This window comes from Microtus pennsylvanicus, chromosome 1, assembly GCF_037038515.1.
Source record: "Microtus pennsylvanicus isolate mMicPen1 chromosome 1, mMicPen1.hap1, whole genome shotgun sequence".
Lineage (NCBI taxonomy): Eukaryota > Metazoa > Chordata > Mammalia > Rodentia > Cricetidae > Microtus > Microtus pennsylvanicus.
In genome coordinates, this window is record NC_134579.1 from 36,786,372 (window position 1) to 36,804,797 (window position 18,426).

An 18,426-nucleotide genomic window follows, 5' to 3' on the forward strand; every position below is an offset into this window, starting at 1 on the left:
CTGGGATTACAGGTTCATGTCACAACACCTCTCTTAATCATGACCTTTTAAAAAAAATTAAGAGTGCTCAGCATGGCTTGTAGCTCACTGTGTAATTCAGGCTCATCTCAAACCCAGGACACTCCTCTTGCCTTGGTCACCCGAGTAGCTAACAGGCATGGGTCACCACACCTGGCTTACGTCAAGACTCTGAGGTGCTAGTCAAATCAAACAGCTCTCAATGGACAGAGAGCCATGAGGGCTGAACCCCTCCCCAGGGTTCCACCTCTGCCACCCGAGAGCCACAGTGCCTCATTTGTCAAATGGAGGACAACAAAATGATTTTTAAGTTGGTAATCTTCTTTACCTATATTAATGGTGATCCCCAAACTACAGAGGGCTTCACTTTTAGGCCGCTCAACTGAACAGCCGTAAGCAGTGTTAAGTTGGGAGAGTAGACCCCAGCCCCTCTCATCTATCCTAGCCCCCAGGCCTGAGCGTTGTATTGGTCTGGACTCCAAATCCCAGCATGCCAGGTCTTGATCCCTCCCTGGGGGTACTTAAGTGCACACTCAAAAGAGGATCATGTGGTTCCTTTTCCTTCCTCCTGGTGATTGTGTTCGAGCACAGGACTCCCATTAAACCAAATTTCTTAATTTGTCTTGTTTTGATTTGGCTTGGTTAGGAATTTGCGTTAGGAACAATTCCTAAGAAGCAGGATCCTGTACCCTGACAACTTTCCAGCCATCTCAAAGGTTCAGAATGCCCAGAGCTGGCACCTACTTTAGGGCCTATGAGGAGCAGAGACCTGGTTGTGAATCTAGAGCTTTCTAGTTAGGTGGTAACTATGCTTTCTAGTTAGCCTTTCAGTGGCATTATGTGGACCTAAGTATAGTTTTTAGGTCCTTCTGGCTTGGGTTCCAAGCACGTGTTCTGAAACGTCAGTGCATAAACACATACAAGCTTGCATGTGTGGTGTATGAATGTGTGCAGAAGTGCTAACCTACGCATGCAGGTGTGAAAGCCAGAGGTGGATGCTTGCTGTCCTTCTCAATTGCTTCTCTACCAATTTTTTGAGCTAGGATCTCTCACTGAACCTGAAGCTCACCAATTCTTCTAGACTGCAAACTCCAAGGGTCTGCCCATTTGCCCCCAGCACTGGGTTACAGATGGACACTCCCACACCTGACTTTTAAGGAGGTTCTGGGTTTTTTAACTCAGGCCCTCACGATTGCAGGTAGGCACTTTCCCACGGAGGCATCTCCCAGCCCACCCTGGTTTTTCTGTTTTGTTTTGATTTGATTTTAAAGACAACGTCTCACTATGTATCCTTGACTGGCTTGAAACTTAAAACACTTGTAGACCATTCTGGCCTTGAACTCTCAGAGATACACCTGCCTCTGCCTCCAGAGTGCTGGGATTAAAAGATTTCTACTTCCTGTTTTGAAACAAGGTCTCTCACTGAGCCTTAGGGCTCAACCATTAGGCAAGGCTGTACAGAAAGTGGCTCCAGTGGCCTGCCTGTCTCCACCTCCCAGTTCTGGAATTACAAGCACATGCCACCAGGTCTAACATTTAAAACAAAACAAAAAACAACAATATGAGTTCTGGGAATGGAACTCGAGTCCTCATGCTTAAAAGGCAAACGTTTTACCAGCAGCCACATCTCCCAAGCAAAGCAGTGTCTTTTGAAAGGCTAAATGTCACTAGTATTTATTTTCAAGCCCGCACTTGCCTCCCAGGAATGGCTTCCTAGATAAAAATAAAGTGAGCCACAGATCTGCCCGAGTCCTGAGATCTTTTCTCGCCAAAGTCCCACAGAAGCCTCAATGGCACCATCATTTCAGAAGAGAAGGCTAACTATACCTCCCACTAAATGCTGTTCTTTCAAGGAGAAGAATGGTCAAGGCGGCTACAGTAGGCAGGTGGCAGCTTGGGGAAGAATCTGTCAAGGGTACTCCTGGATGAAAGAGTGTAGCTTCCAGGGGTGAAGAAGAGAGACATAGGTTACTGGCACCATCCTGTCACACAGTCTGTCAACAAAAAAAAAAAAAAAAAAAAAAAAAAACAAAAAACAAAAAGCAGCCAAAGCCTGTTGTTCACCTCCTCTCTTCCTTCCTTCCTTTTTTTCCTTTCTTCTTTTCTTCCTTCCTTCTTCTCTCTTCCTTCCCTCCTTTCCCCTCCCCTCCCTCTCTCCCTCCCTCCCTCCCTGCCTCTCTCCCTTCTTTCTCTCTGGCTTCGAGACCTTACACCCACATACACTGCTGGGAGATGTGCCTTGTGTATAACAGGAACCCCAGACTCCTGCCAAAGGTCCTCCCAAATTACTGCTGTTGCTTGCCAACAAGGAAGCCCCAAATCCTTTAAAATCTCACCACTGTTTCCCTTTCCTTTCCGTCTCACCTGCGGTGTACCTCCACTGAAAACATTCTAGAACTCAAAATCATTTATTTTGCCTCCAAAGGAACTAGGGCACAGCTGACAAAATGCATCTAAAGAGTTAGTAGGGGGCATTTTTCACTTGGCTCACATGTTGTAAGGAAGGAGGCACCAAATAAAAAAGGAATTACCAGGGCTGTCAGGTCAGACGATTTATTCGTGTGGCAATATTGTGAAGAGGAAAATAAAGAGGTTCAGTTACCCCTCAAGTCTGTCTTGCACCTGGAGTGGGGGCTAAAAGGAGGTTTAGGTTCAAGTGGAGGACAAAAGACATGCACAGCTACGCAGTCCTGATGGAGGTGGCGTCTCGCCCATCACTGCCCTATAATGTCTTGGCTGTCTTTTCTCCTGCAGTGTAATCTGACAATTGTGTGACATCCTTTTCAGGAGGCAAGTTCCTCCTCTAGCTGCTATCAGAATTTTACTCTTTTCTTTCCTCGGCATGAGATCCTCAAGAAATTGCAATTACTTGGGGTATGGGAGGTTCATGGCTATCTCTCTCTCGTTAAAGTTTATTTCCTACCAGATTACAGACCAGTTAGTACCAGTTCCCAAATCAGGTGTCTTTCCCAATTCTGTAATCTATTCTCACCTCTGTACACATTCTTAACAATGGGAGGAGGATATCAAACCCAATATCTACTCTGAAACAGAGGGTCCTCAGTTTAAAATGCAAAACAAACTCGAGTTAACCACCATCATATCTACACACTCGCCCTGTATAACGGTCAATACAAATTGTCAACTTGACAGGACTTAGAATCACTTAGGAGACAAGCCACTGGGAATGTCCGGGAGGGAGTTTCTAGACTGGGCTTATTGAAGTGAGAAGACCCAATCTGAACGTGGTCAGCACTATCCCATGGGCTGGGCAGCTGGACCTAAAACAGGAAAAAGCCAGTTGAGATCCAGTATTCTTCTCTACCTACTTCCTGAGGGCAGATATGGTGTGACCAATTGCCCCAATCTCCTGCCACCATGCCTTCCCAACATGAAGAACTATATCTTCTCGAACTCTAAGTAGAACAAGCCCTTGCTCCCTTAAGGTGCCTTGGTCAGGCATTCTGTCACACTGATGGGAAAGTAACGAAGCATCCTACTTGCCCACCGAATTGCAGTATATAGATCTGAAGGCTTATTTCATAAGGAACTTTCCTAGGGTGCTAAAATGAAAAATTCTGGAAACAAGGTGGCAGCCAACTCCAAGGCATGCTGGGTAGATGGGGTGTGCCTGAACCATACTGGTTCTCTGTTCTGAATTCCAACTCCCACTCCAGCATGCTTTTGATCATATCAGAATAGTATATAACAAAAGAAGGCAGGCTTGGGGGAATTGTGACTACGTAATATGGTTTGGCACAGAAGCATCTGTGTATAAGCTTTCTCCCTCAAGGACTCTACATAAAAAGATATGGAAAAGATGTTTCCTATTTAAAAAAAAAAAAGGAAAGGGGTCTTTTCCTTGCTGGCACTTAGTATTTCTTATTGAGGGCCAGGTCATTCTATCATCTATTCATGATATTCTATATTCTAATAAACCAACTTATCTAGCAGCTCCCAAGGGTCATTTCGCCACACATCAACACCTAACAAGCACATTCCTTCAGTGGCACTCAGAGGGTGGGACCTCCCAGCAGGAGCTTTCACCTGCCCTGGGAAGGATCCCACCTCAAAACAATTGCACAACCTATAGCATTTTAGCATACATACCAGGTTAATGGCACGACTGGAATTTCAAGTCATACAAAGCAAACAAAAAGATCAATGGAGATTTCTGTTAGGAGAAATAAAGACAAATTCACCAGATTCACTGTCCTGCAAACTAGAGAGGAATGGACAGAGCAGGAACCACAATGCTCTCGGGGTAGATATCAGCACACAAAGGACAACAGCCATGCAGGTAAATAGAAGTGCACAGCACTGGCTGCACACCCCGGGTAGCTGTGCCCTTCCCACTTTCTACACTGTTACTATGGTTTCACAATCTCCCTTTCTCAAATCTACTGATGGATGTGGGTGGATGCAGGAGCCACAGAGGATACTGTGCACAGTGGCCAGGGTGCTACCAGCTGGAAACTGTTCTTTGGTCCAGTGACTTGCTCTCTTGTCTCAGTTCCCTCTCCAACCAATGGCACTGGGCCTGTCTTCTAACAGCGGAGTATCATGAGCCCAAATGAAAAGAAACACAACCTGGGCTCACCACACGTAAGGCAACCACAGGTATGGATGTTGTGGGGCGCTATAGAATCCTGCCCCTGCTTTCAATCCTTCCCCTACTGGGGAAGGATTTGCAAATGACAAACACAGACCCTGTGGCCTGGAGTGAGGAGCAAGCACCCCCACCCCAACCCAGATGCCTGGCTGGGCCTTTCCTGAACGCTGGGCAAACACAAACTTTTATTTAAAACTTTAGCCTAAGGTGGTTCTTATACCATCAGGAACCTTGGCTTGAGTCAACTGAAGTTTATCACAGGGCAGCAGGCCCTTCATCCAGAAAGGTGACATCATCCGCAATCTTCAAGGTTGGTTCTAAGTGTGACCACTGCCGGCACTCGTAAGTTTCCCAAACACAAGTTAAGGCAGAGTTCTCAGGGTACAAACTGGGGCTGGCAGAACTAATATCCTGGCTCAGCTGCATGTCCCAATATACCCATTAAAGTGATAAATACTGATAAAAGCAGAGAAAGAAGTATCCACTGTAGTCAAATTGGGAAGAGGAACCAATAAACGGTTCAGTGGTCCCAAGTCTATCTGCAGGGTCCTGACATGAGGGTGATGTTTAAATAGAGGGCAAAGGGTGTGTTATAGCTAAGCAACTGTCAAGGTGTTATCTCATCCATCGCTGTCTTAGCTTCAGTCTCTCCTGGCAGAAAGTCTGATAACTTGTCAGCACCATGAATTCTCTTCCCGAGAGCCAGGTTCCTATAACTGGCACCAGGCTTCAGCCTTTCTTTTCCCTGAGCATTGGATTCCTGGAGAAGTCTTAATTCTTTGGGCTTCATTGTTTCACTAGGCTGACAGTAGACAAGAAGGATACAAGTGTCTTTTGAGAATTTCTCCTCTTCTGCCAGAGGCTGCATAACATTTAAAACAACACCCATCCCACCTGTTAAAGGAATGTGACTAAGTGGGTGGCCGAAGTAATGGTTTTGCACCTAGATTGTCAAGACACCACATAGGGAAGCCTCTGTTCCAGCTGAGAGACATAGGAGGACCACGTTGCACTGTGGAGGACGGACTGGATCTAGGCCACTCTTGCATGGAAATAGAGCCTTGCGTCTCCTGGGTGGAACACTCTCGAGCAGACCTCTCCCAGGATGTGAGGAAAGAGACTGTAGGTAGGAACTAGTTCCTCTGTAAGTATGTAATTAAGTCTAGGAGAAATCACCAGTGGGTGCATGCTGAGACTAGCCAAGGAAGGAGGAAAGCCTGCAGAGATCAGAGCCCAGGCCCAGGAAGCATCTCTGTATGGCAGCCCGTCTATGCCAGTGCCTGACAGCAGGGCCAGGCTTATGCCTAAAGGAAGTTTCATCTAACAGGATGCCCCCTGAAGAGAGTTACCACAGGAAAATGCTACTACTCCTCAGAGCTTGCTGTGGGTGATAAGCAAGTGTCTCTTGTGGCTAATGAGACAAGTGATGGCTGGGAGTCCCTAGACAGCTTCCAGATGGGACTCGTCAGAAAGACTAAGAGGTCAGGGAAGTCAGGGAACTGGAGGTTCACATCAATGGGCAGCCAAACAATAATCAGTCATTCAGAGTGCTGAAGCCTCCATCCAAGTTCAGGCAGAGAAGGGGGTTCCCAGGAGGAGCCAAGTTCAAAGGGTCCTGGGGACGATTCCTACTCCACACACATCATGTACACATTTTCCACTTGTCTATAGCTTTAAAAACTGGAAACAGCACAAACTGCGCTTCTGTGTCATGTGCCATTCCAATTATCTGCTGAACTAAAGGGGTCCTGGAAAGTCCCAATTTGTCCCCTGCCAATCAGAAATGGGGTGTATAGCAGGGCCCGGCTTGTGAGCCTCAGCCTGGAATCCAGCCAGTTACATTAATTTCTAGCTGTGAGGGTCAGAACTGAATGGGAAGATACCCAGTCTGTGACACTCAGATAAACGCACATGTTCAATGTTCAAAGTGCCGTACATGAACCAGACTGCTCCAAGCTCAGTGGCTTGGGCACGGCCTGAATCTTACCCCTGTCCTTGGTACTTTTCTCCGTTGCAGCCATGAGAGATTTCACTGCGGGTTGCAGAACCCATGTTTGCAAAGACAACGACCGTGACACACAGGTGTCTTTAAGAGACTGCAGGAGAAAGTCCAAGCTCAAAGCCCTTTGTATAAGTTCACAAGTACACAGTCCTTACTTTCATTCAGCTGGGAGAAGATATTAAACCATGGAACAAGCTGGGCTTGGGAGGACCTGTCCTTTCCTTAGCACATGATAACATTTAAGATTTAACATTTCAACATGTTAAAATGATGAAAGCAAACAACAACGAAAACCCCATGCAGTCATGGAGGAAGCTGGCAGGGAAAGGCTTTTAATCACTCTTGGAATCAAATTTTTCAATTCTATACGCCGTGGACTTTGGGTCCTCGAGTTCTCAAGAATTCTGCACAGCAGGGAGACTGCGGGAAAACTGACAAAGACTTCACTGGAAACTTGCACCCTACAGGGAATGGTCAAGAAGAATACAGCGAAACTACACTCAATCCCAGGTCTTCATCTACTGGGGGAGTTAAGTAATGTCCAAACTGAGACACGTTACAAGAAAAGCTTATTTTCTGGCCCCAGACCTTTCTAAAAGTAGGTTTGTTATGGCTGGCCATGGCATCTGTCCAAAATGAAAATGCCACATACAGAAACCAAGCACATGAAGGGTCTTACCCTCCCAGAAGCTCAGGAAGATAACACACACAGCATCCCAGCCACCTCTTCCACATACACATAAGTGTACACACACTCTTCTAGTCCCCCCATTCCCTCCTACACATACACACACACACACACACACACACACACACACACCCATAGGTGAGCACAGGTTAAGGATAGCTAAGAGTCACTACGGGGCTCCAAAAACAAAGTCCCACCCTTCCTACACCCATAGCCAGTAATCAACAGAGGGCAACCACTCTGGGAGTAAAGAGGAGGTCTGCCTACCTGCCTGGCCAGCCCACTTGACCTCAGAGAACAGCACTTGGACACATCGCTGTCAACCATTTCTTTAGAAGGTCTGTCATACAAAATATGAACTCTGTGCTCAGTTCCTCCTACCACCTCCCATCCCCATCTCCCTTTCTGCTTGTGCCCTTGACTCTATGGACCACATCCAGAGCCTCACTAATAATATCTCTGTAGTATTTGTTCTTTTATAGCTCAACTTCGCAAATGGTCCTCACACATCTTGAAGGATATGTCAGTATTTCCTTTATTTGAGGCCAAGTAATACTCTTTGTCCATCCTGATATATTCACGCAGCTTGGACTACTTTTCCCTTTTGTCTATGGTGAATGACATGATTCTGAGCAGGATGTGCAAACACTATTTACCCAAAGGTTGAACATTCACCCCAGTGACTAATAGGACTGCCCACTTCCCTACGCTGCTTTTTTGGCAATATGAAGACCTTAGAAGCTGGACTCCTTCCCTTCTCAGGTGTCAGGACAGCTCCCAGCACTACTCCGCTGCCCCTCAGACTTGGCAGTTTCAGAAAAAACAAACACAAGCAGCCCACCTCCCCAGAAGTACGCTCCTCATCTGTCACGGATAGAGACAGTGCTGGCTGTTGGAGCATTCACTTCCCAAAAAAGCGTCAGGAAAGTTGGGCCCTCTGCTCTATAGGTCTCAGTTTCTACCCTGTGAAAGTGGCTATAGGGTCATCTACCTCTGTCCTTACCAACTGCACAGACTGTCAGCTTCTATATTCCAATGTCTGCCACAGGTTTCAGTTCCTTCTGCTACTGTAGTATCTTCCAGAGAGTTCTCTGAACTCACCAAGGGGGTAGCATAGACACGTGACTTCTGTATTAGCAAGGGTTGTAAGGATAAGACCTTCCTTGGGTTGACGGCGTAACACCACAGCAATCAATGTGGGAGCGTCTGGCCAATTTTAAACAGAATATCTTGGACCCACCTAGTCCACCCCAACCTGGCAACTTGAATGTGCACCTGGGAAGTTGGGAAAACAACCAGGCCCCTGGGGCACCTGTCACTCATGCCTGTTGGAAAAGGAAGCAAGCTATTTATCTAGCCAAGAAAGAGGAATAAATAAATCTGATTCTACAAGATCCTAACCCTAATGACAGTCAAGCAAGAGGGATAGACAAGCCTGGCTTGTTCAGAGCCTGACCCAGGACAGCTAAGGAAACAAAGCTGTAACCAATCAGATGAATTTCAAGTTCCATGAAGAGAAATATTGGCATACTTTAGAGTATGCATAGTAAGTTTATAGGAGTTAATAAATACAAACAATCCTTGCTGTGAAGGTGACAAAGATATGTGGGGCTAAGGGATGGTAGCACTCTCTTCCAACCTGAGATTCCCTCCAAGCTGTCTGCTAAACGTGCCTTGTACATTAAACTTGAAAATAAAATGAGTATAGATCTGCAAATGCTGGTCTTTCACACGCAGGGGTGAGGAATACACAGCAGACTGGGAAGGAAGAAAGTAGCCTAAATTCAGGACGGTCACCACTGTGGGGAAGCAAGGACAGACGACAGGACCATTGTCTATGTCACAGCCTAAAAAATATGTTCTCGTCACAAAGTTCCTACAGCAGTATTCACTATAGCTGAGGCATAAAACCAACTTAGATGTCCAACAACAGAGGGATGCATAAAGAAAATGTGGTTGAGACACACATGGAATTACTTTCAGCCATTAAGAAAAATAAAGCCATATCAATTATGGGGAAATGGACACAAATAGACAGAATCTCATTAAGCCAGACTCAGAAGAATAAATATTCCCTACTTCTCTAATTTGTGGTTCCTAGATTTTTATATAGATACAGAATCACATATGTATAATATGACCTACAAGCATAAGTTAAACTGTTAGAACAGTTTAGGAGACCAAGGTAACAGCAGGGAGGAGATTCTTATTTTTAACAAGTTTTGTTGTTGTTGTTGTTGTTTTACTTTTGTTTTATTTGTGTGTGTGCACCTATCCTTGGGGCCATATGAGGGCGTCAGATCCCTGGAGCTATGCTTACAGGAAGTTGTGAGTTGCTCAGTTTGAGTGCTGCGGATCAAACTTTGGTCCTCTGCCAACAGCAAGCGCTCTCAACTGCTGAGCCAGCTCTCTAGCCCGAATCCATATTCTTTTTATGTATACAGAAGTACACTTTGAAGAGTTGTAATGAATGGCAGTGATAGGGTCCCTTTTCCTCTCATAAGAAAACTTTCCCATCTGATGGCCATGGGAACCACAGTGGCAAGGATGTCCCACTACCCATGTGGGGAAGGTTTCTGAGTTTGGAAGATAAGCTGACTATTAGGCAGATAAGTCATTTTTATCATGGGGCACATTTAGGGTCCAAGGAAATAAAATGGATAGTATTAATGATAATAATCATTAGTAATAAGGCAGTAAATACAAGATGGTAATGTGAATACAGCAGGCTAAAGTTAATCTTTGATTTTTGATATTTCTTGGACTCAGTATTGAGGTCTCCTTAGACTTTCTGGTCAGTCTCATGTGTGCATCTGGCTTATAACCTCTGAGCAATAGGACTAATTCTATTCCACACCTCACTGGCTCAAAAACTGCCTTGCATGGCTGATTACACACATACACACACATCACACGCACGCACACACACACACACTCGCATGCACACACACACACCACACGCGCGCACACAAACACATATGCGCGCACGCACACACACATGCACGCACGCACACACAAACACACACACACACGCACGCACACACACAACAGATAAGAGATGCCATGACCTGGTGTGTGGAATGACCTGGTGGGCACTGAAGTGGTTCCCAAGAGACAGAGGGTTTGTCGGTGGTGATTGCTGCCCAGCTACAAATGTGTTGAAAGCATTTGAGTGTATTACTCTAAAAGGCCGAATTCTATGGCCTCTCAGTAAGGCTTGTGTGCGTGCATGCATGTGTGTGTGTGTTTGTGTGTGCATGCGTGCATGTGTGTGTGCATGCGAGTGTTTGTGTGTGCGCGTGTGGTGTGTGTGTGTGCGTGCGCGCGCGTGTGTGTGCATGCGTGTGTGTGTTTGTGTGTGTGCGTGCGTGCATGTGTGTGTGCATGCGTGTGTGTGTTTGTGTGTGCATGCAAGTGTGTGTTTGTGTGCGTGCGTGTGGTGTGTGTGTGCATGCGAGTGTGTGTGTGTGTGTGCGCGCATGTGGTGTGTGTGTGTGCAATTATAAAGATAAATGGATGCATGTGGCATGACATTTGTTTTCTTTTGAGACAAGGTCTTGTGGAGCCCAGTTTGGCTTGGAACTTACTATGTAGGTGAGGATGACCTTGAACTTCTGATCTTCCTGCCCCTACTTTCTGAATATTAGGATTACAGGTATGCACTACCATACCTAATTTATATGCTAGGGATCAAACGCAGGGCTTCATGTATGCTAGGCAATCATGTTCCCTACTGAACTCTATCTCCAGCCCCCAGTAACATGTTTTCCAGTATGCACATGTGTTTGTGTTTCTGTCCGTCTCACTGCTGAATGATATTCTCTTATGTGCAGACTTTTAAAAAATGATAGGCTGACCATTTCTCCCCAGAATAATGGTTCTGTATTTTCAGTAATTCTAAAGCAAAGCACCCAGCTCACCTCCAGCTTGGCATTCACTCAGTATGCAGGGAAAGATGGCATAGTTCAAACACACAGCTCACCTTCTCCTGGTTTGACTTGACCACACTGGAGACTTCTCTAACTGTCAGCTGCAAGGACTGGGGCTGTGGGTTCGGCTGGAAAGAGAGATGCAGTGGGCCCTGGAAGAGAGAAGCTATGTGAGGACAAATGCATAAATGAACCCTGGGTTTTGTTTATTTTCAAATATACACTTGCTACAAAATTAAAAAAAAACAAAAACAACCTGTAACAGAACATGCTAGCAATGGTTAAGTATCAGTAGGTTTACACCCTTGAGAACCAGCCAATGTTGGACTGGCCCAGCACTTGGGCAAGCAGGACCCTGTGATGAGGGAAGGAAGGAGAGGACAAATGACTCAAAGATAACGCAATGAAGCATCATGCTGAGTCCCAAGACTCAGGATGGGAGAGAAGTGCAGCCCCAGGACAGGCTGTGAGTCAGCTATGTTTCCTCCTTACTAAGGAAGTGCTCTTCTCTGGATGGAGGGAATTACCTCTCCTGCTTTATGAGGTTGTAGAGGCACTGCCATCTCCCTCTCCTCTTCCACTGCTGGGCAGAAACCCAGGGCCTGGTATCTCTCTGGGATGTGAAAAGGCACAGAACACCGCTGGCTGGAAAGGAGCCTGTCTGCTGGCTGTGTCCTCCGTCTTTGCCGCACAGTCATGCATTCTCCAGGGAAGGCTGTGTCTCTCTTATTTTTTATTTATTTCTTTTCGGGTATGTATGTTTATTATGTGTATGTAAACATCTGTGTATGTGGATGCACATTCCGGTCACAGTCCGAATTGTCAGTCCTCACCTTTGTCCATCCTTGTTTGAGACAGTCTACACACACCAGGCTGGCTGCCAATGAACTTCCGGATATTCTCCTGCCTCTTATCTCACTCTAAGATTATAAAGACACATGCTACCACACACGATTTTTATAAGGGTTTTGGGGACTCAAACTCAGATCCTCATGCTCGTACAGCAAGCGGTTTGTTCACTGAGCCAGCTCTCCTTTTGTCTGGGGTGGAGCAGTCTTGCAAGTTAAACATTTCCAAGTGAGGGCTGAGGATACAGCTCAGCTGGCAAAGTTCTTATCCAGCATACATGAAGCTTTAGATTCTACTGTCATCTCTGAAATCCTAGCACAAAAGAGCTGGAGGAAGAAAGACCCAAAGTTCAAGGACATTCTTAGCTATATATTCAGTTTAATGGCAGCCTGAGCTACATGAGACCCTGTTTTGTTTTGTTTTTCAAATCACCTTCAGTATTTGCTGGCCCGGACACCATGCACACTCTTTAAAGTACATATGAAACAGAAGAGAAGTTCATATTTAGGCTCAGATCCCATCCCCAAGTTATCTAAGTATGCATATAAAAATATTTCAGAATCAGACATCAAGAACACGTCTGGTTAAAGAATTTCAAATAGGAATATTGCATGTGGCAGCAGTAACATCCCAGGGCCCTGGGAAGAGGGGTGGTTAATTTTAACATTTAGCGCATTTGGAGAAGTCCTCCATGTGAGTTCCAGGGAACTCTGGGCATCATGCATGGAGGTAAGCATCTTCACCCTTGAGTCTTCTCTCCAGTTTGATTTTTTTTCCTTAGTATTTTATTTTCATATATAGTGTAAGAGAGGGTATGTGCATGCCTCAGAATGCATGTGGAGATCAGAGGACAACCTGAAAGGGTTAATTCTCTTCCACAAAGTGGGTTCCAGTGACTGAACTCAAGTCAGCAGGCTTAGCTACAAGCACATTTAAACAAAGATGTGGAAGAAACTAGATAGAAAAACAAACACTCACAAGGAAGCCTAGCATGACATATGAACTACAGAACCACTCAAAGTGAGTAGGAGGATGGATATTAAGAACATTCAGAAGACCATCCTGACTGTGCACAGAACCTGTAATCCAGCACAGGTGTTTCTACAGCGTTAGCAATATGATCACATAACTGACCAAGCAAAAAAACCTAAAGTGAAGAAGGGACTGATATCTCAGAGAATAAAGCACTTGCTGTGCAAACTGAGTACCTGAATTGCATCCCTAGTGCCTAAGCAGTCAGGTGAATTAATGCTTGCCTACAATCCCAGTAAGAGAGGTTGGGCTAGCAGATACAGGAAGTTACTAAAGGCTGACAATGAGTTCTAGGCCAATGATAGATTCTGTCTCAAAAAACAAGGTAGATGGCATCTGAGGAGTGACAGCTGAGATTCTCCATTGGCACACACAAACATACACAGGAGGGTGGGGACTCATACATCCACACAGCAGAAAAGAGGAGACTAAGATGAACCCTGATGCTGAACTAAAAAGAAGAGTACTGATATGCACTCGTGACTTAGAAGTCAAATAGTGATAGACATGAAAAAACACATGTTTTCATGCCCACAGCTCTGCTGAAGGATCTAAAATACTCAGAGCTGAGCAGTGGTATGCATACCCAAACTCTACATCCTCAGCTCTAAACCCTTTTCCAATAAATGGAACTGAAATTTCCAGGGTCAGAGGAAGAGAAAATACAAGATGAGCAATACACACACACACACACACACACACACACACACACACACACACACACGGTCTTGTGAAACCATAAAGCAAAAAAAGAGACACAAGTGTGGACTGATGAAGAACACAGCTGGCTAGAAAAAACACAGCAGCAATTTAGGCAGCAGAGTAACAGTAATGGTACAGGGTTAGGACCCATAGAACAATATAAAGGACAAACAAAACACAAGTCCACAGTGATGTATGCAACCAGTTAAATATACATGGAGAAGTGGTCATTGCCTCTCTCAGTAGAGCTTTAGTTAATAACATAAAGGAAGAAATAGCAAATCACTATTAAGGAAACACCATGGAGGCAATTGTTGCTGGTAAGCCACACTAAGGACACTAAATTGAGAGCAGAAACATCCATCTCCCAGGTCATGGTAACTACAACGACATGTGGAGACATAAGGCACAAAAGCATCTCACAGGACCTACCTTCCCAGTGCAAGTTACACCAACACCATAAACTCCTCAGTACTAAACAGTCAGGGGGTACTGTTTCTGTATGTACAGCCTCAACAACAGCAGCGAAAAGCAGACAGATATTCAGCAAAATAACAGTCAACAATACTCCATCTTATCAAGTTCATAAATAACAAGATAGAATGAGGAACCATTACCGACTGTGGGAGACTAAGAAGTACCAATTAAGGGTCATAGGAGACCCTCAAGGACCTTGAGCAATAAGATGATGCACAGAGGAAGCTGCTGAGATTAAGGAATACTATGTTTTCTTATTAAAGGGATTGTGATAATGTTAATGTCTTATACTGTTACAATGTTAATTTCACTTTATTTTTCATTGTAGCTACTGTAGTGCCAGTTGGTAATGTAACTGTGCCCAGGTTAACACCTATTCTATACAAAGTTAATTTTATTGCATGTTTGGTTGTAGTTACACTGTTAACCCCTTATTCTAACTAAATTTCTCCAGTTTTATGTTATAACAACCCTGTGCCAACAGTAATTCTGCTCTAATCATTGACTGATAGTTACGGGAGGCTGGGTGAGAAACACATAGAAACTCAATTATTTTTCCAACTTTTCTACAAATCCAAAAGCAAGTCAAACAGCTCTCAAGTGAGAGCTTACAAAAGAGCAGCCCTGACCCTCGATATGCCAGGCATTGTTCATACAAGCTCACGAATCTCTATGTCACTCCCTTCTGCAGAAATAAAGAGAAACCAGACTTGTCCAAGATCACATAGCTAGTGAGTACAGAGTTGGGACTCAAACTCCAACAGTGGCTCACACCTATCTTCCATATGGTTGAGGAGCCCTCTTCCTTCCTCAGCCACCAGAAGGGGGTTGGGGTTAGCTTTGGCTGATTTTGGTTGGTGTGGATAAGACACCCACTCTTTCCTGAATTCCTGTCTTTTGGGAGCACAGCCGAGTACAAAGATCAGCTCCACTGGCACTTGTCCTGGGCTTCACTCTGGAGATCTGCACAGTCACGGGCTAGCTTCCTTTCCATTTCTGTTCTTCAGAATGCTACAACAGAGCACATTAAACAGCCTGTTGTTCTTATTGGGGCCTTTTGGCTCCCAAGTCTGAGGTCTGCATCCAGACATCATGGTGACTGTCATTACACCGTTCGTGCACAGGGCTTGCTCCCAGACACTTCTGAGCTAGGCATGACGTCCACCTCTGTGTGGACAGACCCAAGCTCTGCCTAGGCTCACAATGCAGAGAGCAGTTGGAGGCACAAGCGATCAAGAGGGGAATAAGTGCAGACTGCGGAGTGTGGGGGGTGGGGCAGCATCCTTACAGAAGAGGACTCAGGCACTTCTGTGATTTCAAGAAGTTACGTAAGGAGAAAAGAGATGCACACATAAGGGACTCGGGGATGCCCTGTGAGAAGATCCTTGAACTGGGAAGAAGCCTGAGTGTCTGAGTTTAAAAAGAGAGCGTGTACACTGGGGTGCAGGGGCAAGGCAGAGTTCACAGAGTTGCCCCAAGCCCATTTTTCTTCTCAGTGGAAAGAACAAGATGACCCAGGGCCCTTACTTGGAGTGACTGTCAGAGTCTCACTATCAGCCTGGCTTTGCACAGCTTCTGCCACTGGTTTCTGTAAGTACAACTTGAAAGTCCTTAGGTGATGGGAAGACTGCAGTGACTGGCTATTATTTACATGCAAGTTACAGAATCTCAGAGAAGTCAGTGCTATTCAGAACATGTTCTAAGTTCACACTGACTACCCATCCTCATCTTACTCACTTGTGTTAGGGCATTTCTTGGAAGAAATCATGGATTGAAGGATTACAGAAATGAACAGATCTGAGAGTCTTTCTAATCTAGAGTCACTGCATGTTGAGGGCAGGGAGGAAACACCGGAGAAGCCCATAACACCAGCAGCAGAACATGGACTGAGACCAGCATGTGCTACACAGAGCATCAGGGTGGAAGGGAAGCACTCCTGCCACCAGCATGATGGCATCCCAAGCCGGGGCTGTGAAACAGCAACCGTAGGTAATCTTGGGTGGTGTAGGGGAATGAGTCATCGCTGGTGTAACTGATTATTACCACAAGCCAAAGCATTCATGTGACTGAAGGACAGCCACAGCGTTAACCTGAGCAGCTACCTTCAGATAATACAAGACTTCCTGGGTCCTCTGGCTCCATCAGCCCCATCAATAGTGTGGGGTTTTGTAATATCAGACTTGGTGGAGAAGCAAGACTTAACATTAAAACTACCAACTGGACGTGTTGCTGGGCACAGCAAAACTCTGGCTGACAGATGGCTTAGAGACAGGTGTGCACAGTGGCTTCTCACCCAAGGGGAGGAAAGTATTTCCTATTCTCTACTCTTCAGCTAAGCCAAGTCCTTCTTGTGAATGCGGCACTGTGATACAGAAGCAGGAAGGGTATTTCCAACGACTCCCATAATCCCTACACACTGGAAAACTGCTGACCAGCGTCTGGGACATGATAGATTCCCCTCTTTCCCACCCAACGAATCACCCTATAAACTATTTCTGGGTTGGAACTGGCCCAGCTACACTTACAAGAGCACAAAGAAGCCACCACGAGTCACGGCTTAGTCCTTGTATCACAGAGATTTAGCTCCATCACTCGGGCCCTCCTCACTGCACCTCATTCAGAAGAAACAGTTGGGGCTCAGGGATGAGTTCGTTTCCCACAAGCAAGGCAGTAGGTGAGACAGGACCATGAAGAAGCCAGAGCAGGGTCCAGGCTGACCTTGAGCTAGCCTGGCTTCAGCTCCTTACTTCTAGAGGGGGGTTGGGCAGAAAAGTTTAGAGTCCCTTTCCATTTTAAATCAATTATGATGAGGTTAGGACGATAGCTCAGTAAGAAAATGCTTGCTGTGTAAGCACGTGGATCTGAGTTCGATTCCTAGAACCCAGGGAACTAGTTAGGTGTGGAGGACGAGGGTGGCGGTGATCCCAGCACTGTAGAAGTGGAGACGGGCTTGCAGCCTAACTGAATCAGTGATCTCCAAGCCAATCAGAGACTCTGTCTCAAAAAGACAAAGTGAATAGTGTCTTTGAGGTGGTCTTCTGGTCACCACATGAACACATGCTAGTGCATGTGCAACTGCACACACAGGACACACACAAAGACAAATCTAGGGTAAAAGCTAGACTGGGACAGGTTACTGTTCCTTCCCACTTGGTAGAAGGTTTCCCTTATCATAGGAGATGCTGGACATGATCAAATATTACTAGTGTCTCTCCATTCCACTCCACCAATGACAGAGCAAGTATTGGTTGACTTCCAAATATGAGTTGTCACTCTGGCTAGGGCAAAGAGATTTCAGGACAGAGTAGGGGTAGGGGACCTCTAAAATGTGGCTGTCTATGCCTAAAGCAGTCTGGGAATGTCAGCCACAATCAGGGATTAGTGGCATTCAAAGGCAGGGGAGAGCAGGGAGAAACTCCAGCAGGGTTGGCCGCTGGGGTCAGGCTCTTACTAGTATAAATGCCAGCATCTGTTCCCTGCGTAACATAACTGTAACAACAGCAAAAGCCCAAGACATTGGGGTGTGGTAGAGAGGTAAATGACTGAGTTCCAAACCCTCCATTTGAATTCAATCAAGCAGCATTCCCTGGCAGCTGCCAATCAGCTAGAACAAAGACTGTGCCAAGAGATATTCCAACACCAATTCCGTGCAAAGGTGCACACAAAACCCCAGCAGGAGCCACCAGTTACTTTGAGCCTGAACCTAATACAGTACTGGCACTTTTAGGCAGGGGCTCTCTTAGGATAAATGGCTAAATTTGGCAAAGAGTAGAGAGGAGACAGGACCATGAAAACAAGCCAGTGTCTTTCCAGCACCCCCCCCCCATGTCCTCCCCAACCACAAAGGCCAGGGTTACAGGTAAGAGGCTTTATCTGCCATTAATTCCATGGGAATTCACTTGCCCAACCAAGCCCAGTGCTAAGGAGGGGCTTCCTCTCCTTTCTAGTCAATCCTCCAGGCACAAAGAACCCTGAGAACATGATCATATCTTATGAAGCCAAAAAAGAAATGACAGGAAATAGAACATCCAAGATTCACAGAAGGGAGGGTCACTGACTCTGGGCCACTAGTGTCCACCTCCTACAGATCATTAACCAAAACACCCAATAGCACCCT

At 45.7% G+C, this 18,426-nt stretch overlaps 1 protein-coding gene across 2 annotated transcripts in view; it reads right to left on the minus strand.

Moving 5' to 3' along the window:
* C2cd2 (C2 calcium dependent domain containing 2) overlaps positions 1 to 18,426 on the minus strand; it is a 68,301-nt gene that overhangs the window by 47,951 nt on the left and 1,924 nt on the right. For both annotated transcript variants that reach the window (XM_075961534.1, XM_075961524.1), the window contains exon 2: positions 11,303 to 11,401. In XM_075961534.1, coding sequence (XP_075817649.1) covers positions 11,303 to 11,401 — 99 coding nt within the window. The remainder of the gene's footprint in view (positions 1 to 11,302; positions 11,402 to 18,426) is intronic.